Source organism: Balaenoptera acutorostrata, chromosome 3 (assembly GCF_949987535.1).
Source record: "Balaenoptera acutorostrata chromosome 3, mBalAcu1.1, whole genome shotgun sequence".
NCBI lineage: Eukaryota > Metazoa > Chordata > Mammalia > Artiodactyla > Balaenopteridae > Balaenoptera > Balaenoptera acutorostrata.
Genome location: NC_080066.1, coordinates 103,100,999 through 103,127,029, shown reverse-complemented (window position 1 = coordinate 103,127,029; position 26,031 = coordinate 103,100,999). Strand labels below are relative to the sequence as shown.

Genomic DNA, 26,031 nt, shown 5'->3' with positions numbered 1-26,031 from the left:
AGATTTACGGAAGATGAATTTTGGCTACATAGGTGACACTGAGGCTTTAAATTAATCTGGTTTGAATGTGCCCACGTACAAGCACGACAATGTTCGCTGCTAATGTGATCAGGGGTGCCTACAGGGAAGGGCGGCTTCCAGTGAATGCTTTTCTTTCCAGCTTCCTCTCTCTCTCTTGTTCTCTGTCTCTTTCTTAAACACGTGCATGCATGGGGACAAAGCTAAATTGTAGTCATTGGGGGTACTTTAGCTCTGGACACAAAGAGAATCTCAATTTCTAACGTTTTGGACTTACCTCTTCCTTGAAAAGATTCTGTCTGTTTTTGAGTGAGCGGAGCTTGTTCTGCTTGTCTTCATGCTGCATCTCCTCCTCCGGGGGCTGGAAGTAGGCGATCAAGTCGTGTAAGGTCTGCAGGACCTCTTCTATCGGCAGGCTGACAGGGGCTGCTGTGCGGCTGTTTCCACTAAAACCACAAATATGGACACGGCTCAGGCAGTGGGTCCCCAGCAGGGCTCTGACAAGTGTCCACTAGGTCCTGGCTCCTCCCTGCCCCACGCTGGGCACAAGGACTGCTGCCCGGGCTAGCCGCTGTCCAGATGACCACAAATTGTAGTTTGCCGACAAACAGAGCAATGGGAGAGAATTTCTGATTCAATTTTAAAGCCGTTTCATAAATCAAGGGAAATGACCCTTGGCTGTCTGCCATCATTTTTCCTTTTTAAGTGGAAACACGTTTATAAATAATAAACTTATTAACCCATAGCTCTTTTAGACTATCACACGTCCTTGGAATAGGTTAAGCATTGGCTGGAAGGGGTTTCATCAGCAGGTCTCTTCCCCCATCTACATCTTTGTCTTCTGTCTCTCTCCATGTATCTTTGTGATACCTCTGCAGGTGTTTTTCTCTTCATGTTTGTGTGTGTGCAGGCACCCCATGTGTTCTGTGTGTGTGCTTCCTCACCCCATTTGTTGATGTCTCCCTTGCTCTCTGTATCTGTATCTGTCTCTCCCTCCTTCCTCTGTGTGCCCTGCCTCTGTTTATCTGCCCCTCCCCCAGTGTCCCATCTCTCAACATCCTTCCTCTCTGTCTCAACATCCCCATCATCTCCCTCACTTTCTCTGTTGTGTTCCTCCCATCCTGTATGTGTGTCTGTCTGACTCCCTCTGTCATAATTTTCCAAACAAATCTTATAATTAAATCCTTTCAACACAGAGAGACCACAGACCTCCACAGATGACAAAATGACCCTTCGTTTTCCCATCTCCTTGAGAGGGGGACACCAGTGAGCCTTTCAGAGGCCAAGGTTAAGAAGAGGAAGGGGGAAGTGGACCCAGCCCCCGTGGAACTGCATCTGTGGCCCCAGCAGAATGGGAACTGATACCATGTGTAAATAACATCAGGGTTTTTCCTTGCTGGTCAATTTCTAATGAGCTGTCCTTTCATTTACAGCAGATTTGCTTATATATCAGTCTGGACACATGCTAAGAAAAGATTGTGATCTAGGCCTAAAGCAAAGGCTGAAAACACTCAGGTTATGAGGTAATGATAATTCCATTTTTGTATAAAGATGCCAAGTGCACACAATGAGAGAAGAGTGAATTACAGGCAGGAGGTATTTCTCTGCAGTGTGTCCTCTGGACCATGGCAGGTGCTCAGGAAGTGGTTATTAATGACAATCTGGGACATTATTGGACACAGAGACAGTGAGGAAGATAATCCCATGTGGATATGAGGTGAAGGTTTGGGAACAAAAACCCAGTCAGAACTGACTCCCCAATTCTAGATTCAGTGAAAGATGAATTCATTTTCCTCAATATTTCTGGTCTAGTTGCAGAGTTTGTTTTTCTCTCTCCCTCTCTTTTTTTTTTTTTTTTTTAATATTTTGCATTTACTGGAGATACTCATGCCAGTTAAGAGAAAAGTGTTTGTTTCTTCATGTGATAAGAAATGAGGATGAAAGAAGAGGTTTGTAGGCATTTCTGTAGTTTGATGGGGCAGCACATTGTTACACAGAGGGTTGGAAAGCCCAGGGACTCAGGCATAAAAAAGAATGAACTTCTGCCGTTTACACCAATGTGGATGGACCTACAGAATATTATGCTGAGTGAAACAAGTCAGAGAGAGAAAGACAAATATTGTATGATATCACTTATATATGGAATCTAAAAGATAATACAAATGAATGTATATGCAAAACAAACAGAATCACAGATACAGAAAACAAACTTGTGGTTAACCAAGGGGAGAGGGAAGTGGGGAGGAACAAAATAGGGGTATGGGATTAACAGACAAACTATTATGTATAAAATACCTAAGCAAGAAGGATATATTGTATAGCACAGGGAAATATAGCCATTATCTTGTGATAACTTATAATGAAGTGTAATCTGCAAAAATACTGAATCACTATGCTGTACACCTGAAACTAATATAATATTGTAAACCAAGTATACTTCAATTTCAAAGAAGAGAAACACTTGGGGAAAACTGGAAAAAAAAAAAAAAAGAAAAAGAAAAAAAGGGAGACATTTTATAATTATAAGAGTCAATTTTGGGGGAAGATATACCTATTATAAACATAAAGCACCCAACAACAGAGACCAAAATGTGTGAAGCAAAAATTGACAGAATTGAGGGAGAAACAGACAATTCAACAATAATAGACTTCAATTACATTTTCAAGCAGGTAATGTAATAAGTTATATAAATAAAGGCTGAGACCACATCATTATCTCAATAGACAAAAAGAATTTGACAAAATCTAACACTCATTCAAGATAAAAAGCTCTTAGCAAACTAGGAATAAAGGAGAACTTCCTCAACCTGATAAAGGGCATCTACAAAAACCCTATAGTTAACATGATACTTAATGGTCAAAGACCAAATGTTTTCCCACTAGTTCAGGAACAAGACAAGGATGTCCGTTCTCTCTACTTTATTCCACATTGCAGTGGATGTTCTATCCAGTGCAATCATGCAAAATAAAATAAAATAGAAATAGAAATAAAGGGCATTCTTATTGGAAAGGAAAAAAAAAACTTTTTATTCCCAGATGACATGATCCTGTATGTAGAAAATTCTAAAGAATCCACACCAAAAATTACCCCGGTAGATTAAAAAATTTCATCTAAGTCATAGGATACATGATTGATCTATATACCAGTATTCATAGACACCAGCAGTGGACAATCTGAAATGAAATTAAGAAAACATTTCCATTTGTAGTTGTGTCAAAAATAAATACTTAGGAATAAATTTTACAAAAGAAGTGAAAGATTTATACACTGAAAACTGTAATATCTTGCTGAAAGGAATCCAAGAAGAATAAATAAATGGACAGACATTCTATGTTTATGGATTGAAAGATTCATTATTAAGACAAAAATTTCCTGAAACTGATCTATAGATCCAATGCAATATCTATCAAAATCCTAGCAGACTTTCTTACAGAAATTGACAAATTCACCCTAAAATTTATATGGGAATGCAAAGGACCTAGAAGAGGCAAAATAATTTTGAGAAAAAGTACAAAATTGTAGGAGGACTCACTCTACCTGATTTTAATACTTACTATAAAGCTACATTAAGGAAGACAGTGTTGTATTATCATATACATGTTTTAGCATGTGACATGAGTATACCTGTATGTATCTCTCTCTTTATATATATATATATATATGTATACACACACATGTTCATGCATATACATACATATATACCTTTATGTGTACATATGTGTGTACGATTTATATGTATATGTGTATATATATATATAAAACACATACACAGAAATACTCTTCAGCAATAGAAAGGAACAGAACACCATTATGTACTGCAACAGGGATGAACCTCAAAAACGTAATGCCAAATGAAAAGGCCAGATTCAAAAGATCATATATTGTGTGATTTATCAATTTAATGCATTAAAATGTGAGAGAAATAGATGATTGGTTGCCTAAGGCTGGGGGTGGCAACTAGTATAAATTGCAACGGGCATAAGAATCCTTTTGGGGTGAAGTGTTCTAAAGCTGAATTGTGGCAATGGTTGTACAGCTCCGTAAATTTATTAAAATTCACAGAGTTGTACACTTAAAAGGATGAATTTTATGATATGTGAATTATAACCCAATAAAGCTGTTTAAAAATAATTTTCCCATTGTTTGGCATGTAACTTGCACTGAATTTTTAAAAATAACAGCTTTATTGAAATATAATTCACATATCATACAGTCATCTATTTAAAGGGTACAATTTAATGGTTTAATGGTTTTTAGTATATTTACAGAGTTGTGCAACAATCACCTAAATCAACTTTAGAATTTTTCCTCAGCTTTCCCCCAAATCCCACACCCATTAGTAGTCACTCCTCTTTTCACCTGCTGCCACCCCAGCCCTAGGCAACCACAAATCTATTTTCTGTCTCTACAGATTTGCCTCTTCTGGATATTTCATATAAATGCAATAATACAATATGTGTTCTTTTGTGACTGGCTTCTTTCACTAAGCATAATGTTTTTAAGGTTCATTTATGTTGCAGTGTATATCAGTACTTCATTCCTTTTTATGGACATATAATATTCCATTGTATGGATATAGCACCTTTTATTTATTCATTCAGCACCTGATAGATATTTAGGTTGTTTCCACTTTTGGGCTATTATGAGTAATGCTGCTTTGAACATCTGTGTACAAGTTTTTGTGTGTGCATATGTTTCACATCTCTTGGGCGTATACCTAGGAATGAAACTGTTGAGTGACATGGTAACTCTATGTTTAACATTTTGAGGAACTCCCGGACTGTATTCCAAAGTGGCTGCAACATTTTACATTCCCACCAGCAGTGTATGACGGTTCCAATTTCACCACATCCTATCCCACACTTCTAATTGACAGTCTTTTTGATTACAGCCATCCTAGTGAGAATAAAGTGTTATATCACTGTGGTTCTGATTTGCATTTTTCTAATAGCTGATGGTATTGAACATCTTCTCATGTGCTTATTGGCCACTTATTTATCTTCTTTGGAAAAATGTCTATTTAGATCCTTCACCCATTTTTAAATTGGTTCCATTTGTCTTCTTAATTCTGAGTTGTGAGTGTTCTTTATTCTAGATACAAATCCCTTATCAGATCTGTGATTCACAAATATTCTCTGCCATATCATGGGTTGTTTTTTCACTTCCTTAATGGTGCCCTTCACAGCAAAAAAGCTTTTAATTCTGATAAAGTCCAATCTATCTACGCTTTCTTCTGTAGGTTTTGTTTTTGGTACCATATTGAAGAAACCATTGCCTAATTCAAGGTCATGCTGATTTAAGCCTATGTTTTCTCCTCCAGGTTTTATAGTTTAAGGTCTTACAATTAGGTCTTTAACACATTTTGAATTAATTTTTGTATATGTGTGAGGTAGGGGCCCCTGACTTAAGAAAGATATAAGGGCAGAGGCTGAGAGAATTGAGGGCCAGATTAATAAAACCATCCACTCCCTATGGTGATGGTTGTGGTCATAGCCCAGACTATATGAAACCTTCATGTGTACATGTAGCTAATTTTTTCTGCCCATACCAAGCCATTCGTTCTTAGGCTCTTTCTTTGAAGAAGGAGAACAGTCTGGATGTAATGCAGAATAAAAAGGAGGAAATATTTTGCTCAAGGTTCACAGAAAACCAGTGGCAGAGCCAAAAGCAGACAAAAGATCATTGACTTGCAGGTCTTAGTCCCATCCTGTAGCAGGAATACCCCTATTGTCTACTTGCCTTCCTTCAATTTAGTATCAGGACCCCTGAGTTGTACATAGCCAACCAACCAGAGGTGATATTTCTCAGCCTTCCTTCAGCTAGATGTGGCCATGTTACTACTGTTAGCCAATAGAACGCAAGATAAGGTGATCTAATTCTGGGTTATATCTTTTAAAAAAAGAAATGGCTTGTGCTCTACTTCCTCTCTCTTCCCATCTTTTCAGGACGGACCTTAGACATGGTACTAGTAAGCTATTTTTAATCACATGGATGAAGAATACATACCAGCACAGCTGGTTCTCAACTGTGGCTGAATATAAGAATTATCTGGGGAGCGCTAATAAAAAGCTGGTGTTTGGATCCCACCCCAGAGACTCTGATGCAATTGTTTGGAGATGCCACCTGGGCATCAGGGTGTTAAAAGCTTCCCAGGTGAATCTAACATCTGGCCAAGGTTAAGACCTTTACTCCAGGACAGTGGTTTGTAAACTTGAGCAAGCATCAGCATCAACTGGAGGGCCCATTAAAACTCAGTTTTGCTGAGGTACCACTCCTAGATGTCTGATTCAGTAGGTCTGTCGGGGGTAAAACCCAAGAATTTGTATTTTTAACAAGTTCCCAGGTGATGCTGCTGGGTTGGTCCAGGGACATACTTTAAGAACCTGTAGGAGATCTCAAAGCAGCAAGACAGAAGAAAACTGAGCCCCAGTAGCAGCATGGTCTGTTTTCCCCAAACCACTTGCCTCCCCTATACTACTGTTACTTGAAAAAGAAATGAAAGTTTATTCTGAACCACAATGGCAGCTTAGCCTGTATCCTAACTAACACACATCCCTTGGATCACAGTGATTCAACAGGAAGGAAAATAAAGGTATAAATTTTTTTTCTCATTTCATGCAAATTCACACACGCAATTGAAACCCTCTAGGCTTTAGAGACTTTCCTATGAGAGAAGGACGGCTTGCAACACTGCACTGTTTACTACAGAATCCATTCCTCGTGGTAATTGGTGAACACAATCCACAGAGTTCTGTTTCAGCGGCACTGTTGAGGCTGGAGGAATTATGATCCAAGCAGGCTAAGTTACTTTCCCCATTTAAGCCCCAGCCATAGGTGGGTAACCCAAGCCTTCCATGCAAATCTCCTTGGAACCAAACCACAGCAACAATTCTGAATGATGTAGAAAGCCTTTCTAAATAGCACAGAGGGGGCTTCCCTGGTGGCGCAGTGGTTGAGAATCTGCCCTGCCAATGCAGGGGACACGGGTTCGAGCCCTGGTCTGGGAAGATCCCACATGCCGAGCAACTAAGCCCGTGAGCCACAATTACTGAGCCTGCGCGTCTGGAGCCTGTGCTCCACAACAAGAGAGGCCACGATAGTGAGAGGCCCGCGCACCGCGATGAAGAGTGGCCCCCGCTTGCCGCAACTGGAGAAAGCCCTCGCACAGAAACGAGGACCCAACACAGCCATAAATAAATAAATTAACAAATACTTTAAAAAAAAAAAAAGCAGCTATTCCACCTCACTTAAAAAATAAATAAAATAAAATAAATAAATAAATAAATAAATAGCACAGAGGGTGTGGATCCATTACTCCTCTCTCCTCCCCTCTTCGCGCGCTAATACAAACGGGACTTAAAGCACTCCGGCTCTCTCCACTTAATTTTCACGAGAAGACCTTGGGTGTTTGTGACACCAACCTGAACAACTAATGCGGCTTGGGCATCTGTTGGGCCAAGAGTGAAGCTGGAAGGAGCTTACCTACTGGGAAATAAGTTTCAATCCCAAGTTCTTTCTGGCAAAACTCTTTGCTGGTGCACACTTATTTCCTGAAAATTCATAGTATTGAAAGGGGGTGGTTGGTAGGATTGGATGGCCACAAAATAGAAACTGACGAGCAGAGAAAGGGAAGGAGCTCACCTACCTTACAAACTGGCTGAATAAAGCGGTCGTGTTCCGGATGATCCGGGCAGCCTGGGACTCCTCATGCTGGCATCTCTGTAGTGTTAACCCGTCATCCATGTGGCCTTCCTGATGGAGTATGACCTACCCCAGAGCCAAGGACACCAGGTCCAGGTTACACAGCTGGAGAGTCAACGTTTCTGGCAGTATTTCCCTCATCCCTTGTACTCCTTCTCCCCAGCCAAGTTCCCCCCGGGCCCATTTTGAAAGTGGGACATTAAAAAAGTTATTTTCCCCATACTCCCTATTGCTGACGTATGACTCATTCCTGAGACACGGTGCGTTGATGAAAATGAAACTTCATGTGCCACTGTGATGTGAGTTACAATAAATTCCTTGGGCCTAGATGGCCCATTTGAAAGGGTGAAAACATATTTTATGATAGATTTCTCTCTTAAAATGAACTCAAAACCTTATCCTTGGAGATGAGAAAAATCACTTTGTTCAGAGCCTTTTCCTCCAGAGATAAACCAAGGAAGAAGAAAGATAAGTTAAAATAAAACCCTCTAAAACCCTCTACTGGGATCAGGCATGGCTTTCTCTCCTGAATGACAGCTACACTGAGTTAGCTGACTGTAGAACTGGGGAAGCAGCTCGAGATGGTAGCTTGCTTCTCATGGAGGCTAGAGAGGGGGTTTGAAAGCCTGGGCTTGGGTATCAGCTGACCTGACCTCTAATCCTGCTAGGCCACATCCCAGCTGTGTGACCTTGGGCAAATCTCTGCTGACTTCACCATCTGCAGGTGGACTTAGAGGGTTATTTAGAGGATTAGATGATTTACATGTAAGTCATTTAGCATATTTCCTGGAATGTAAAAGGTACTCGATGCATATTTGTTATAAGGGGAAATATATTACTGATCTCAGATCAGTTGTCTGGAAGCTAGTATACTTATTGCTCACCAGTGACATCATGATAGAATTTTTGGGTGGGGCTAGCATCTTTTGGCGTGGAGGTCAGCTGTTTTTTTCTCTAGAAGGGCCAAATATCTACTGTTATTAACTGGGATGGGTTGACTCTAGTTCAAGTCAGGGTCAAATCCTGATTCAAGTTCCTGGCACGGTTTCCTCTGGATGGTGAGTAAGTGAGGGGAGGACATTTGTAGGTCCTGGGGAAGAGGGATGGGGGTCAGTCAGTCTCTGTGACAATTAAATATGTGGCTCCAAAAAATATCCTTAGAATAAGGATTTTTGGTATCTCATTTTTAGCACAAAGAAACAACTTATTTTCCTTTCCGTGTGAAAATCTCTTCCTTATTTTATGTTCTTCTGAAAGCATATCCCGATTTAATGAATTCACACAGGAAGTAGAATGCTGGCTTGTACAAGTTTATGTTCATTTTCGAAAAAAGACCTTGCATGCCATCTATACACTGTAGCTTAAGCATTAGCAAAGGATGCCCTTACTATTGGCTTCACCAACTCTTTCAAAACGTTACTTTGTCCGAACTTCCCAGCAACTGCTTACCAATGTTGCATTTAGATTTGGCAATACATCTCACTAGGTTTACTCTGGCCTCAGTCCCAGCTTTTGGGTCAGTCCCTAAAGACCTTAGGTTTTGCTTGTTCAGATAACACATTCAAACCAGCCAATCAAACAAGAAAGTAATGAGAAATGGGGGAAATGCAGCTGTTACAATGTTGTTATTATGTATCCTATTGATCGCTGCAGCTCAGGTCCTAAGGTCCTTTTTCTCTCCGAGGAATTCCATAACCCAAGAGAAGAGAGCAGAAGCCCAAGATGGAAAGAAGGTACTTCCTTTAAGGTGAAGTATCATTTGTCAGGTTTTTCACTGTGTCTGTTTCCCACTGGTTTTTCTAAATTCCCATTTTGTTTCATAAAATGCTTAACACAGATTGGACATTCTTTGTATTTATAGAGGGGAACTTAACTGGCTCCTCATGAAATGGAACTGGGCAGCCCTATCAAGGGCTGAGCATTATGGAACCATTTAGAGAGAGTCTCTGGAAGCATCTCCCAAATTCACATGCACATTCCAGCAATTAAATGGACCTCTGGACTATGGCCAGAAGAAAAAGTCAGGGGTAGGCACAGTAAATCAACACCGTAAACTGGGATCTCTCCTAGTTGACAGGGTCCTTCGACTGTGTCCCCACCCACACAGAATTACAGCCAAGATCCACAAATTCTACTTTCTTAAATGTCATTCTTATCTTAGTAGGTATGAAAAATTGTGGAAACTCTAGATGATATTATCATACTCTTTAGAGGATTTAATTTTCTTCTCATTGGCTGTTAGGGTAGATGATGGGCCTTTGGCATTGATTTTCAATTTGCCCTTATTTCCAGGGTGTAGCTCTTACTCCTGGGTTAGAGCCCTTTTGGGGATTCAGTTGAAAACCTACTGTATTTTCAGGGGCCATTCCAGCTTGAGGGACTTCGATTCCCCACCTCTGTCTCCTAGTACTGTCATACCGTCCACATCTCTGCTTTGCTCTTCTCCACCATAGCTGACACTTTCTGTTCGCTATCTTAGCTTCATACTCTATCCACAGTCAGCTTAAGATGCTAGGGGAAGCTGCATATAGAATTTCAGGTTCATGTTTCTATAGTTTCCTCCACTGGGGAATGTGGCTCCTGAAGTCCCAGAAACCTCGGCTGACCTTATCACAAACATGTCTCTCCAGCCCAGTGAAACTAACAGAAGACCCCACTCCTTGTGCTGCAACTCAGCAAAATGCTGAGGGGAAACTGGTGATAAAGGAGGAACTCACCTTAATGCACTTACATTCTATTTGGGATCTTTAGTACCCATGTCCTGGGTACCTTGCTTCTGGAAGCCTTCAAATGGTTTGTTTCTGTGTTTAATCCAGCCTTTATAATTGTTGGCAGAGGAAGGGCTGGGTTCATAAAAGCTAGTCTTTGTGCCCTCTTACTTATTCTATTTTCTATTTCCTCTTTGTAATTTTATTTACCCTTTCTGGATGTTTTCCTGGTATGTTTTACTTTATACAAAAATAAGCTATTTATTACCTTATGGTTTCCTCCCAACCTCCTTTCTTACAATAACCAGCATTCTGGGAAACTTTTCATCACCTCCACATTAGGCTGACAAATACAAAACATAGTGTACAATGCTTCCTAGAACCTTATTATGGGACTCCTTGACTACCCAAACCCATGTTTTGTTAAGGGTTTTCAAAAAAAAAAAAAAAAAAAGTATCATGCCTGGAGCATCTATTTTCTGGTTCCTATCAAAAGAAACCCTATTATGGCAACTGACTTTCTGGAAAAAAGATGCTCTGTGTATCCAAGCCAGATTTCCCACTGTAGCAGGCTGTGACAGACCACTCAGATCTGGATTCATTCTCTGTGAATACAGTATCATTCCACGGTATCTCATCGTTCTGCACGTTGGTTCCTGTGCGCTTGTTATCATGCAATCTGCGTTTTTCTTTATAGAGATTCTATTTAGTCTGTATATTATGAAAACTGCACAATAACTCAATTATCCACTTAAATGAAAGGAGCAATGATGTGGATAATCCCAAAACAGCATACCACCAAAAGTCATTTAGTTCAGGTTTTAGAGCACATGGAACATATTCTACCCTCTCCTCACAGATTTGTCATCTATATAGCTCTTTTCTTCCCCCACTGAATATGAGGTCAGAGTAACCACATTAGGCTACACAATCTGTCACAGAAATAACTCTTCAGAATAGTAAGAACAGTAAGAAGTAAACATACATTATGTTCACCTGATTCTCACAATCACTTCTCTTGCCTAGTTGCTTCCAGACCTTCTAACCCCTCACCTTTCTTTTCAGAGGTCCCAGGCGGGATGTCTTGGCATCTTGTGCTTTGTAGGTCACCCACAGACCACTGGCTATATGTTGGACAAAGCAGACAGAGTCTCCGTACTTGATTTCTGGGACTCCCATGCCCTCTATATCTCGCTTGTGACTGGAATCCAGTTTCTCCTTGATTTCCTATTTCACAGAAAATGAAACAAAGGTAGGCATGTCTGATTAAATACAAATGCAATGTATAAAGCAAGTCACCTGTGCAGAATTTGTAAGCCAGGGAACCGATTACCAGGATAATCATGATGTGCCTGTCCAAGCCAGGACTGCAGAAAGGCTTGCTTCCTTTATCTGCTGCTAATTGTAAAATCAATGGATTTCAAGTTTTGGCTACTTTAGTGATTATTTAATCACTCTTTGGTTCTGGTTTTATATAATTCTCCATTATATTTTCTACTTTCTTCATCCCGACTTACATACCTTAAGAACTAACCCTTTACTGGCCAAATAACTTATTTTCAGCAAATTGTATCTTCCATGATTTTAATGGTTATGTTATATAAATGCCCTGACTCAGAGCTTTAAATATATCTGTTAAAATAATATAAGTATCGAGACAGAACCAAGGTGGCGGAGTAGAAGGACGTGCTCTCACTCCCTCTTGCGAGAACACCAGAATCACAACTAGCTGCTGGACAATCATCGACAAGGAGACACTGAAACTCACCAAAAAAGATACCCCACATCCAAAGACAAAGGAGAAGCCACAATGAGACGGTAGGAGGGCCGCAATCACAGTAAAATCAAATCCCGTAACTGCTAGGTGGGTGACTCACAGAATGGAGAACACTTATACCACAGAAGTCCACCCACTGGAGTGAAGGTTGTGAGCCCCACATCAGGATTCCCAACCTGGGGGTCCGGCAACGGGAGGAGGAATTCCTAGAGAATCAGACTTTCAAGCCTAGTGGGAATTGATGGCAGGACTTCGACAGGACTGGAGGAAACAGAGACTCCACTCATGGAGGGCACACACAAAGTAGTGTGCGCATCGGGACCCAGGGGAAGGAGCACTGACCCCACAGGAGACTGAACCAGACCTACGTGCTAGTGTTGGAGGGTTTCCTGCAGAGGCGGGAGGTGACTGTGTGGCTGTGGCTCACCATGGGGACAAGGACATTAGCAGCAGAAGTTCTGGGAAGTACTCCTTGGCATGAGCCCTCCCGGAGTCTGTCATTAGCCCCACCAAAGAGCCCAGATAGGCTCCAGTGTTGGGTTGCCTCAGGCAAAACAACCAACAGGGAGGGAACCCAGACCCACAAATCAACAGTCAAGTAGATTAAAGTTTTACTGAGCTCTGCCCACCAGAGCAACAGTCAGCTCTACCCACCACCAGTCCTTCCCATCAGGAAACTTACAAAGCCTTTTAGATAGCCTCATCCACCAGAGAGCAGACAGCAGAAGCAAGAAGAACTACATTCCTGCAGCCTGTGGAACAAAAACCACATTCACAGAAAGATAGACAAGATGAATAGGCAGAAGGCTATATACCAGATGAAGGAACAAGATAAAACAGCAGAAAAACAACTAAATGAAGTGGAGATAGGCAACCTCCCAGAAAAAGAATTCAGAATAATGATAGTGAAGATGATCCAGGACCTCAGAAAAAGAAAGGAGGCAAAGATCGAGAAGATGCAAGAAATGTTTAACAAAGACCTAGAAGAATTACAGAACAAACAAACAGATGAACAATGCAATAACTGAAATGAAAACTACACTAGAAGGAATCAATAGCAGAATAACTGAGGCAGAAGAACGGATAAGTGACCTGGAAGACTGAATGGTGGGGGCTTCCCTGGTGGCACAGTGGTTAAGAATCTGCCTGCCAATGCAGGGGACATGGGTTCGAGCCCTGGTCTGGGAAGACCCCACATGCCGTGGAGCAACTAAGCCCGTGAGGCACAACTACTGAGCCTGCGCGTCTGGAGCCTGTGCTCTGTAACAAGAGAGGCCGCGACAGTGAGAGGCCCGCGCACCGCGATGAAGAGTGGCCCTCACTCGCCGCAACTGGAGAAAGCCCTCACACAGAAACGAAGACCCAACACAGCCAAAAATAAATAAATAAATAAATTTATTAAAAAAAAATAAAAGACAGAATGGTGGAATTCACTGCTGCAGAACAGAATAAAGAAAAAAGAATGAAAAGAAATGAAGACAGCCTAAGAGACTTCTGGGACAACATTAAACGCAACAACATTCGCATTATAGGGGCCCCAGAAGGAGAAGAGAGAGAGAAAGGACCAGAGAAAATATTTGAAGAGATTACAGTCAAAAACTTCCCTAACATGGGAAAGGAAATAGCCACCCAAGTCCAGGAAGCACAGCGAGTCCCATACAGGATAAACCCAAGGAGAAACACGCTGAGACACATAGTAATCAAATGGGCAAAAATTAAAGATAAAGAAAAATTATTGAAAGCAGCAAGGGAAAAATGACAAATGACATACAAGGGAACTCCCGTAAGGTTAACAGCTGATTTCTCAGCAGAAACTCTACAAGCCAGAAGGGAGTGGCATGATATACTTAAAAGTGATGAAAGGGAAGAACCTACAACCAAGATTACTCTACCTGGCAAGGATCTCATTCAGATTCGATGGAGAAATCAAAAGCTTTACAGACAAGCAAAAGCTAAGGGAATTCAGCACCACCAAACCAGCTCTACAACAAATGCTAAAGGAATTTCTCCAAGTGAGAAACACAAGAGAAAAAAAGGATCTACAAAAACAAACCCAAAACAATTAAGAAAATGGTCATAGGAACATACATTTCGATAACTACCTTAAACGTGAATGGATTAAATGCTCCAACCAAAAGACACAGGCTTGCTGAATGGATACAAAAACAAGACCCATATATATGCTGTCTACAAGAGACCCACTTCAGACCTAGGGACACATACAGATGAAAAGTGAGGGGATGGAAAAAAATATTCCATGCAAATGGAAATCAAAAGAAAGCTGGAGTACCTATACTCATATCAGATAAAATAGACTTTAAAATAAAGAATGTTACAAGAGACAAGGAAGGACACTACATAATGATCAAGGGATCAATCCAAGAAGAAGATATAACAATTATAAATATATATGCACCCAACATAGGAGCACCTCAATACATAAGGCAACTGCTAACAGCTATAAAAGAGGAAATCGACAGTAACACAATAATAGTGGAGGACTTTAACATCTCACTTACACCAATGGATAGATCATCCAAACAGAAAATTAATAAGGAAACACAAGCATTAAATGACACAGTAGACCAGATAGATTTGATTGATATTTATAGGACATTCCATCCAAAAACAGCAGATTACACTTTCTTCTCAAGTGCACATGGAACATTCTCCAGGATAGCTCACATCTTGGGTCACAAATCAAGCCTCAGTAAATTTAAGAAAATTGAAATCATATCAAGCATATTTTCTGACCACAATGCTATGAGATTAGAAATGAATTACAGAGAGCCTCCCATCAAGCCTCTTAGATAGCCTCAACCACCAGAGGGCAGACAACAGAAGCAAGAAAAACTACAATCCTGCAGCCTGTGGACCAAAAACCACAGTTACAGAAAGACAGAGAAGATGAAAAGGCAGAGGGCTATGTACCAGATGAAGGAACAAGAAAAAACCCCAGAAAAACAACTAAATGAAGTGGAGATAGGCAACCTTCCAGAAAAAGAATTCAGAATAATGATAGTGAAGATGATCCAGGACCTCGGAATAAGAATGGAGGCAAAGATTGAGAAGATGCAAGAAATGATTAACAAAGACCTAGAAGAATTAAAGAACAAACAAACAGAGATGACCAATACAATAACTGAAATGAAAACTACACTAGAAGGAATCAATAGCAGAATAACTGAGGCAGAAGAACGGATAAGTGACCTGGAAGACAGAATGGTGGAATTCACTGCTGCGGAACAGACTAAAGAAAAAAGAATAAAAAGAAATGAAGACAGCCTAAGAGACCTCTGGGACAACATTAAACGCAACAACATTCGCATTATAGGGGTCCCAGAAGGAGAAGAGAGAGAGAAAGGACCAGAGAAAATATTTGAAGAGATTATAATCGAAAACTTCCCTAACATGGGAAAGGAAATAGCCACCCAAGTCCAGGAAGCGCAGAGAGTCCCATACAGAATAAACCCAAGGAGAAACACGCCGAGACACATAGTAATCAAAGTGGCAAAAATTAAAGACAAAGAAAAATTATTGAAAGCAGCAAGGGAAAAACGACAAATAACATACAAGGGAACCCCCATAAGGTTAACAGCTTATTTCTCAGCAGAAACTCTGCAAGCCAGAAGGGAGTGGCATGAAATACTTAAAGTGATGAAAGGGAAGAACCTACAACCAAGATTACTCTACCCAGCAAGGATCTCATTTAGATTTGATGGAGAAATCAAAAGCTTTACAGACAAGCAAAAGCTAAGAGAATTCAGCACCACCAAACCAGCTCTACAACAAATGCTAAAGGAACTTCTCTAAGTGGGAAACACAAGAGAAGAAAAGGACCTACAAAAACAAACCCAAAACAATTAATAAAATGGTCATAGGAACATACATATCGATAATTACCTTAAACGTGAATGGATTAAATGCCCCAACCAAAAGACATAGACTGGCTGAATGGATACAAAAATAAGACCCATATATATGCTGTCTACAAGAGACCCACTTCAGACCTAGGGACACATACAGACTGAAAGTGAGGGGATGGAAAAAGATATTCCATGCAAATGGAAATCAAAAGAAAGCTGGAGTAGCTATACTCATATCAGATAAAATAGACTTTAAAATAAAGAATGTTACAAGAGACAAGGAAGGACACTACATAATGATCCAGGGATCAATCCAAGAAGAAGATATAACAATTATAAATATATATGCACCCAACATAGGAGCACCTCAATACATAAGGCAACTGCTAACAGCTATAAAAGAGGAAATCGACGGTAACACAATAATAGTGGGGGACTTTAACACCTCACTTACACCAATGGACAGATCATCCAAAATGAAAATAAATAAGGAAACAGAAGCTTTAAATGACACAATAGACCAGATAGATTTAATTGATATATATAGGACATTCCATCCAAAAACGGCAGATTACACGTTCTTCTCAAGTGCACACGGAACATTCTCCAGGATAGATCACATCTTGGGTCACAAATCAAGCCTCAGTAAATTTAAGAAAATTGAAATCATATCAAGCATCTTTTCTGACCACAATGCTATGAGATTAGAAATGAATTACAGGGAAAAAAACGTAAAAAAGACAAACACATGGAGGCTAAACAATACGTTACTAAATAACCAAGAGATCACTGAAGAAATCAAACAGGAAATAAAAAAATACCTAGTGACAAATGACAATGAAAACACGACGACCCAAAACCTATGGGATGCAGCAAAAGCGGTTCTAAGAGGGAAGTTTATAGCTATACAAGCCTACCTAAAGAAACAAGAAAAATCTCAAGTAAACAATCTAACTTTACACCTAAAGAAACTAGAGAAAGAAGAACAAACAAAACCCAAAGTTAGCAGAAGGAAAGAAATCATAAAGATCAGAGCAGAAATAAATGAAATAGAAACAAAGAAAACAATAGCAAAGATCAATAAAACTAAAAGTTGGTTCTTTGAGAAGATAAACAAAATTGATAAGCCATTAGCCAGACTCATCAAGAAAAAGAGGGAGAGGACTCAAATCAATAAAATCAGAAATGAAAAAGGAGAAGTTACAACAGACACCGCAGAAATACAAAACATCCTAAGAGACTACTACAAGCAACTTTATGCCAATAAAATGGACAACCTGGAAGAAATGGACAAATTCTTAGAAAGGTATAACCTTCCAAGACTGAACCAGGAAGAAACAGAAAATATCAACAGACCAATCACAAGTAATGAAATTGAAACTGTGATTAAAAATCTTCCAACAAACAAAAGTCCAGGACCAGATGGCTTCACAGGTGAATTCTATCAAACATTTAGAGAAGAGCTAACACCCATCCTTCTCAAACTCTTCCAAAAAATTGCAGAGGAAGGAACTCTCCCAAACTCATTCTATGAGGCCACCATCACCCTGATACCAAAACCAGACAAAGACACTACAAAAAAAGAAAATTACAGACCAATATCACTGATGAATATAGATGCAAAAATCCTCAACAAAATACTAGCAAACAGAATCCAACAACACATTAAAAGGATCATACACCACGATCAAGTGGGATTTATCCCAGGGATGCAAGGATTCTTCAATATACGCAAATCAATCAATGTGATACACCATATTAACAAATTGAAGAATAAAAACCATATGATCATCTCAATAGATGCAGAAAAAGCTTTTGACAAAATTCAACACCCATTTATGATAAAAACTCTCCAGAAAGTGGGCATAGAGGGAACCTACCTCAACATAATAAAGGCCATATATGACAAACCCACAGCAAACATCATTCTCAATGGTGAAAAACTGAAAGCATTTCCTCTAAGATCAGGAACGAGACAAGGATGTCCACTCTCACCACTATTATTCAACATAGTTCTGGAAGTCCTAGCCACGGCAATCAGAGAAGAAAAAGAAATAAAAGGAATACAAATTGGAAAAGAAGAAGTAAAACTGTCACTGTTTGCGGATGACATGATACTATACATAGAGAATCCTAAAACTGCCACCAGAAAACTGCTAGAGCTAATTAATGAATATGGTAAAGTTGCAGGTTACAAAATTAATGCACAGAAATCTCTTGCATTCCTATACACTAATGATGAAAAATCTGAAAGAGAAATTATGGAAACACTCCCATTTACCATTGCAACAAAAAGAATAAAATACCTAGGAATAAACCTACCTAGGGAGACAAAAGACCTGTATGCAGAAAACTATAAGACACTGATGAAAGAAATTAAAGATGATACCAACAGATGGAGAGATATACCATGTTCTTGGATTGGAAGAATCAACATTGTGAAAATGAGTATACTACCCAAAGCAATCTACAGATTCAATGCAATCCCTATCAAATTACCAATGGCATTTTTTACGGAGCTAGAACAAATCATCTTAAAATTTGTATGGAGACACAAAAGACCCCGAATAGCCAAAGCAGTCTTGAGGCAAAAAAATGGAGCTGGAGGAATCAGACTCCCTGACTTCAGACTATACTACAAAGCTACAGTAATCAAGACAATATGGTACTGGCACAAAAACAGAAACATAGATCAATGGAACAAGATAGAAAGCCCAGAGATTAACCCACGCACCTATGGTCAACTAATCTATGACAAAGGAGGCAAAGATATACAATGGAGAAAAGACAGTCTCTTCAATAAGTGGTGCTGGGAAAACTGGACAGCCACATGTAAAAGAATGAAATTAGAATACTCCCTAACACCATACACAAAAATAAACTCAAAATGGATTAGAGACCTAAATATAAGACTGGACACTATAAAACTCTTAGAGGAAAACATAGGAAGAACACTCTTTGACATAAATCACAGCAAGATCTTTTTCGATCCACCTCCTAGAGTAATGGAAATAAAAACAAAAATAAACAAGTGGGACCTAATGAAACTTCAAAGCTTTTGCACAGCAAAGGAAACCATAAACAAGACGAAAAGACAACCCTCAGAATGGGAGAAAATATTTGCAAATGAATCAACGGACAAAGGATTAATCTCCAAAATATATAAACAGCTCATTCAGCTCAATATCAAAGAAACAAACACCCCAATCCAAAAATGGGCAGAAGACCTAAATAGACATTTCTCCAAAGAAGACATACAGACGGCCACGAAGCACATGAAAAGATGCTCAACATCACTAATTATTAGAGAAATGCAAATCAAAACTACAATGAGGTATCACCTCACTCCTGTTAGAATGGGCATCATCAGAAAATCTACAAACAACAAATGCTGGAGAGGGTGTGGAGAAAAGGGAACCCTCTTGCACTGTTGGTGGGAATGTAAATTGATACAGCCACTATGGAGAACAATATGGAGGTTCCTTAAAAAACTAAAAATAGAATTACCATATGACCCAGCAATCCCAATACTGGGCATATACCCAGAGAAAACCGTAATTCAAAAAGACACGTGCACCCGAATGTTCATTGCAGCACTATTTACAATAGCCAGGTCATGGAAGCAACCTAAATGCCCATCAACAGACGAATGGATAAAGAAGTTGTGGTACATATATACGATGGAATATTATTCAGCCATAAAAAGGAACGAAATTGAGTCATTTGTTGAGAAGTGGATGGATCTAGAGACTGTCATACAGAGTGAAGTAAGTCAGAAAGAGAAAAACAAATATCGTATGTTAATGCATGTATGTGGAACGTAGAAAAATGGTACAGATGAGCCAGTTTGCAGGGCAGAAGTTGAGACACAGATGTAGAGAATGGACATATGGATACCAAGGGGGGAAAACTGCGATGAGGTGGGGATGGTGATGTGCTGAATTGGGCGATTGGGATTGACATGTATACACTGATGTGTATAAAACTGATGCCTAATAAGAACCTGCAGTATAAAAAAACAAACAAAACAACTAATACTAAACTTTCATTGGGTTATTTGTATGGAAATATGTTAATATAAATGTTTCAGACAGTACATGAAATTTCTAAAAATCTTATATTTGTATTTGTATGGAAATAGGTATGGAAATATGTTAATATAAATGTTTCAGACATTACATGAAATTTCTAAAAATCTTATATTTGTATTTCTATGGAAATATGTATGGAGATATGTTAATATAAATGTTTCAGACATTACATGAAATTTCTAAAAATCTTATATTTGTATTTGTATGGAAATATGTATGGAAATATGTTAATATAAATGTTTCAGACAGTACATGAAATTTCTAAAAATCTTATATTTGTATTTGTATGGAAATAGGTATGGAAATATGTTAATATAAATGTTTCAGACATTACATGAAATTTCTAAAAATCTTATATTTGTATTTGTATGGAAATATGTATGGAGATATGTTAATATAAATGTTTCAGACAGTACATGAAATTTCTAAAAATCTTATATTTGTATTTGTATGGAAATAGGTATGGAGATATGTTAATATAAATGTTTCAGACATTACATGAAATTTCTAAAAATCTTATATTTGTATTTCTATGGAAATATGTATGGAGATATGTTAATATAAATGTTTCAGACATTACATGAAATTTCTAAAAATCTTATATTTGTATTTGTATGGAAATATGTATGGAGATATGTTAATATAAATGTTTCAGACATTACATGAAATTTCTAAAAATCTTATATTTGTATTTGTATGGAAATATGTATGGAAATATGTTAATATAAATGTTTCAGACATTACATGAAATTTCTAAAAATCTTATATTTGTATTTGTATGGAAATATGTATGGAAATATGTTAATATAAATGTTTCAGACATTACATGAAATTTCTAAAAATCTTATATTTGTATTTGTATGGAAATATGTATGGAAATATGTTAATATAAATGTTTCAGACATTACATGAAATTTCTAAAAATCTTATATTTGTATTTGTATGGAAATATGTATGGAAATATGTTAATATAAATGTTTCAGACATTACATGAAATTTCTAAAAATCTTATATTTGTATTTGTATGGAAATATGTATGGAAATATGTTAATATAAATGTTTCAGACATTACATGAAATTTCTAAAAATCTTATATTTGTATTTGTATGGAAATATGTATGGAAATATGTTAATATAAATGTTTCAGACATTACAAAAAAAAAAAAAAAGAAATGAATTACAGGGAAAAAAATGTAAAAAACACAAACACATGGAGGCTAAACAATACGTTAGCAAACAATCAAGAGATCACTGAAGAAATCAAAGAGGAAATCAAAAAATACCTAGAGACAAATGACAATGAAAACACGACAATCCAAAACCTATGGGATGCAGCAAAAGCAGTTCTAAGAGGGAAGTTTATAGCTATACAAGTCTACCTGAAGAAACAAGAAAAATCTCAAATAAACAACCTAACCTTACACCTAAAGGAATTAGAGAAAGAAGAACAAACAAAACCCAAAGTTAGCAGAAGGAAAGAAATCATAAAGATCAGAGCAGAAGCAAATGAAATAGAAACAAAGAAAACAACAGCAAAGCTCAATAAAACTAAAAGCTGGTTCTTTGAGAAGATAAACAAAATTGATAAACCATTAGCCAGACTCATCAAGAAAAAAAGGGAGAGGACTCAAATCAATAAGATCAGAAATGAAAAAGGAGAAGTTACAACAGACACCACAGAAATACAAAGAATCCTAAGAGACTAACTACAAGCAACTCTATGCCAATAAAATGGACAACCTGGAAGAAATGGACAAATTCTTAGAAAGGTATAACCTTACAAGACTGAACCAGGAAGAAACAGAAAATTTGAACGGACCAATCACAAGTAATGAAATTGAAACTGTGATTAAAAATCTTCCAACAAACAAAAGTCCAGGACCAGATGGCTTCACAGGTGAATTCTATCAAACATTTAGAGAAGAGCTAAGACCCATCCTTCTCAAACCCTTCCAAAAAACTGCAGAGGAAGGAACACTCCCAAACTTATTCTATGAGGCCACCATCACCCTGATACCAAAACCAGACAAAGATACTACAAAAAAAGAAAATTACAGACCAGTATCACTGATGAATACAGATGCAAAAATCCTCAAAAAAATACTAGCAAATAGAATCCAACAACACATTAAAAGGATCATACACCACGATCAAGTGGGATTTATCCCAGGGATGCAAGGATTCTTCAATATACGCAAATCAATCAATGTGATACACCATATTAACAAATTGAAGAATAAAAACCATATGATCATCTCAGTAGATGCAGAAAAAGCTTTTGACAAAATTCAACACCCATTTATGATAAAAACTCTGCAGAAAGTGGGCATAGAGGGAACCTACCTCAACATAACAAAGGCCATATATGACAAACCCACAGCAAACATTATTTTCAATTGTGCAAAACTGAAAGCATTTCCTCTAAGATCAGGAATGAGACAAGGATGTCCACTCTCACCACTATTATTCAACATAGTTTTGGAATGGCAATCAGAGAAGAAAAAGAAATAAAAGAACACAAATTGGAAAAGAAGAAGCAAAACTGTCACTGTTTGCAGATGACATGATACTATACATAGAGAATCCTAAAAATGCCACCAGAAAACTACTAGAGCTAATCAATGAATTTGGTAAAGTTGCAGGATACAAAATTAATACACAGAAATCTCTTGCATTCCTATACACTAATGATGAAAAATCTGAAAGAGAAATTATGGAAACACTCCCATTTACCACTGCAACAAAAAGAATAAAATACCTAGGAATAAACCTACCTAGGGAGACAAAAGACCTGTATGCAGAAAAGTATAAGACGCTGATGAAAGAAATTAAAGATGATACCAACAGATGGAGAGATATACCATGTTCTTGGATTGGAAGAATCAATATTGTGAAAATGACTATACTACCCAAAGCAATCTACAGATTCAGTGCAATCCCTATCAAATTACCAATGGCATTTTTTACGGAACTAGAACAAATCATCTTAAAATTTGTATGGAGACACAAAAGACCCCAAATAGCCAAAGCAGTCTTGAGGGAAAAAAATGGAGCTGGAGGAATCAGACTCCCTGACTTCAGACTATACTACAAAGCTACAGTAATCAAGACAATATGGTACTGGCACAAAAAAAGAAACATAGATCAATGGAACAAGATAGAAAGCCCAGAGATAAACCCACACACCTATGGTCAACTAATCTATGACAAAGGAGGCAAAGATATACAATGGAGAAAAGACGGTTTCCTCAATAAGTGGTGCTGGGAAAACTGGACAGCTACATGTAAAAGAATGAAATTAGAACACTCCTTAACACCATACACAAAAATAAACTCAAAATGGATTCGAGACCTAAATGTAAGACCGGACACCATAAAACTCTTAGAGGAAAACATAGGAAGAACACTCTTTGACATAAATCACAGTAAGATCTTTTTTGATTTACCTCCTAGAGTAATGGAAATAAAAACAAAAATAAACAAATGGCACCAAATGAAACTTCAAAGCTTTTGCACATCAAAGGAAACCATAAACAAGACGAAAAGACAACCCTCAGAATGGGAGAAAATATTTGCAAATGAATTAACGGACAAAGGATTAATCTCCAAAATATATAAACAGCTCATGCAGCTCAATATTAAAGAAACAAACAACCCAATCCAAAAATGGGCAGAAGACCTAAATAGACATTTCTCCAAAGAAAACATACAGTTGGCCAAGAAGCACATGAAAAGCTGTTCAACATCTCTAATTATTAGAGAAATGCAAATCAAAACTACAATGAGGTATCACCTCACACCAGTTAGAATGGGCATCATCAGAAAATCTACAAACAACAAATGCTGGAGAGGGTGTGGAGAAAAGGGAACCCTCTTGCACTGTTGGTGGGAATGTAAATTGATACAGCCACTATGGAGAACAGTCTGGAGGTTCCTTAAAAAACTAAAAATAGAATTGCCGTATGATCCAGCAATCTCACTACTGGGCATATACCCAGAGAAAACCATAATTCAAAAAGACACATGCACCCCAATGTTCATTGCAGCACTATTTACAACAGCCAAGTCATGGAAGCAACCTAAATGCTCACTGACAGACAAATGGATAAAGAAGTTATGGTACATATATACAATGAAATATTACTCAGCCATAAAAAGGAACAAAATTGAGTCATTTGTTGAGACGTGGATGTATCTAAAGACTGTCATACAGAATGAAGTAAGTCAGAAAGAGAAAAACAAATATCGTATATTAATGCATGTATGTGGAACCTAGAAAAATGGTACAGATGAACCAGCCTGCAGGGCAGAATTTGAGACACAGATGTAGAGAACAAACGTATGGACACCAAGGGGGGAAAACCATGGTGGGGTGGGGATGATGGTGTGCGGAATTGGGCAATTGGGATTGACATGTATACACTGATGTGTATAAAATTGATGACTAATAAGAACCTGCAGTATAAACAAACAAACAGAAAAAACTAATACTAAACTTTCTTTGGGTTAATTGTAAGGAAATATGTTAATATAAATGTTTCAGACATTAGATGAAATTTCTATAAATCTTATATGTTCTGGTATAATGTTGTAAGTCATAATTCTAGTTATTACTTTAAAATGTATATCTCAGAAATAACTAAAAAAAAAATCATATAAGTATCTTTCACAGAAATCAGCAGAGGAAACAGACTCTTGGAGCAGGTCGGGGGCTAGTCCAATGCAGTAATTGTTGTATTAGTTTTTTATGGCCTCCTCAGTTGTGTGTTACAGTCAATGGGTTTCATTCTTCAATTGCCACTGTTTCACGAAACCTACCGTCTAGTATGGAAAAAGGAGTTGCTTGTGCACCAGGTGTCCACTTGGTGATAACCTGAGGTGCCTGTCACAGAGTGACTCAGGAAGTGGACTGGTAACTCTGTCCCCTCCTCGTCAATCAGGGCCTCTGAATGGTTCTACCCTATTTCCATTTCTTCTCTACATCTTGTGTTAAACTGCTCATTTGTAAAAGCCATTAGCTAGGTGGCATTTTGCATTTTTACAGAATAAAAATGTAGCACACTGTTCCCTCCGGTGTGCCAACTTTACTCTTATTCTTAATGATGGAACAGCAGGAGCATATGCACTAAGCTCTTCCCATGTGTAAGGCAGTGCTCTAAGTTCCTTACATACACTAACTCTTCATAACGGCCTCTGACGTAGCTACAAATATTATCCCAGTTTTACAGAGGACAAAATGAAGGTACAGAGAAACAAGTAATTTGTCCAAGGTCATTTAAGAAGTAGTGAAAGAGCCAAGATTTAAACCAGGAAGTCCAACTCCAGGGACTGTGCTCTTCCCATGGTCCCAAACTCCTACTCACCCTTTAATACCCCGCTCAGGTGCCACCTTCTCTGTGAAGGCAGAGTTAGTCTCTCCTGCTGTATTTCCCCAGCACAGTCTCATCCCTCTATTGAGTACTTAGCACATCACAACGTAAACGGGCTTATTTTAATGATACTTTCCTTTTGCCAGGTTATAAGAGAATGAAGGGCATGGGCCAGATGACAATTAATTTTGGATTCCTAATACAGAGAATTATCAATTACTTAACAAACATATATTGAAGGAACAAATATATATAGCTGAGTAATTTTTTTCCTTCAAATATATATATATATTTTTCATTTCAGCTCCTATTTCTTTCCTTCAAATCTTCATAAAAGCAAAATTAGGTATTTTGCACACATTTAAGGATCATTTTGAGCAACGTTAATATATTGCAAGAACATTCTTATTTTAAATGTATGTTGAAACACTGGCTAGATTGTTAAATATGACTTATTTCTCAAAATGAACATTTCCAAAGGAACATATTTCTGATTTTAT

At 38.2% G+C, this 26,031-nt stretch overlaps 1 protein-coding gene across 1 annotated transcript in view; it reads right to left on the bottom strand.

The window, feature by feature from the left end:
• RYR3 (ryanodine receptor 3) overlaps window positions 1-26,031 on the bottom strand; it is a 572,028-nt gene that overhangs the window by 268,961 nt on the left and 277,036 nt on the right. The window contains exons 11-13 of the mRNA XM_057542134.1: window positions 11,482-11,655; window positions 7,665-7,786; window positions 296-464 (exon numbers count right to left, since the gene is read on the bottom strand). Coding sequence (XP_057398117.1) covers window positions 296-464; window positions 7,665-7,786; window positions 11,482-11,655 — 465 coding nt within the window. The remainder of the gene's footprint in view (window positions 1-295; window positions 465-7,664; window positions 7,787-11,481; window positions 11,656-26,031) is intronic.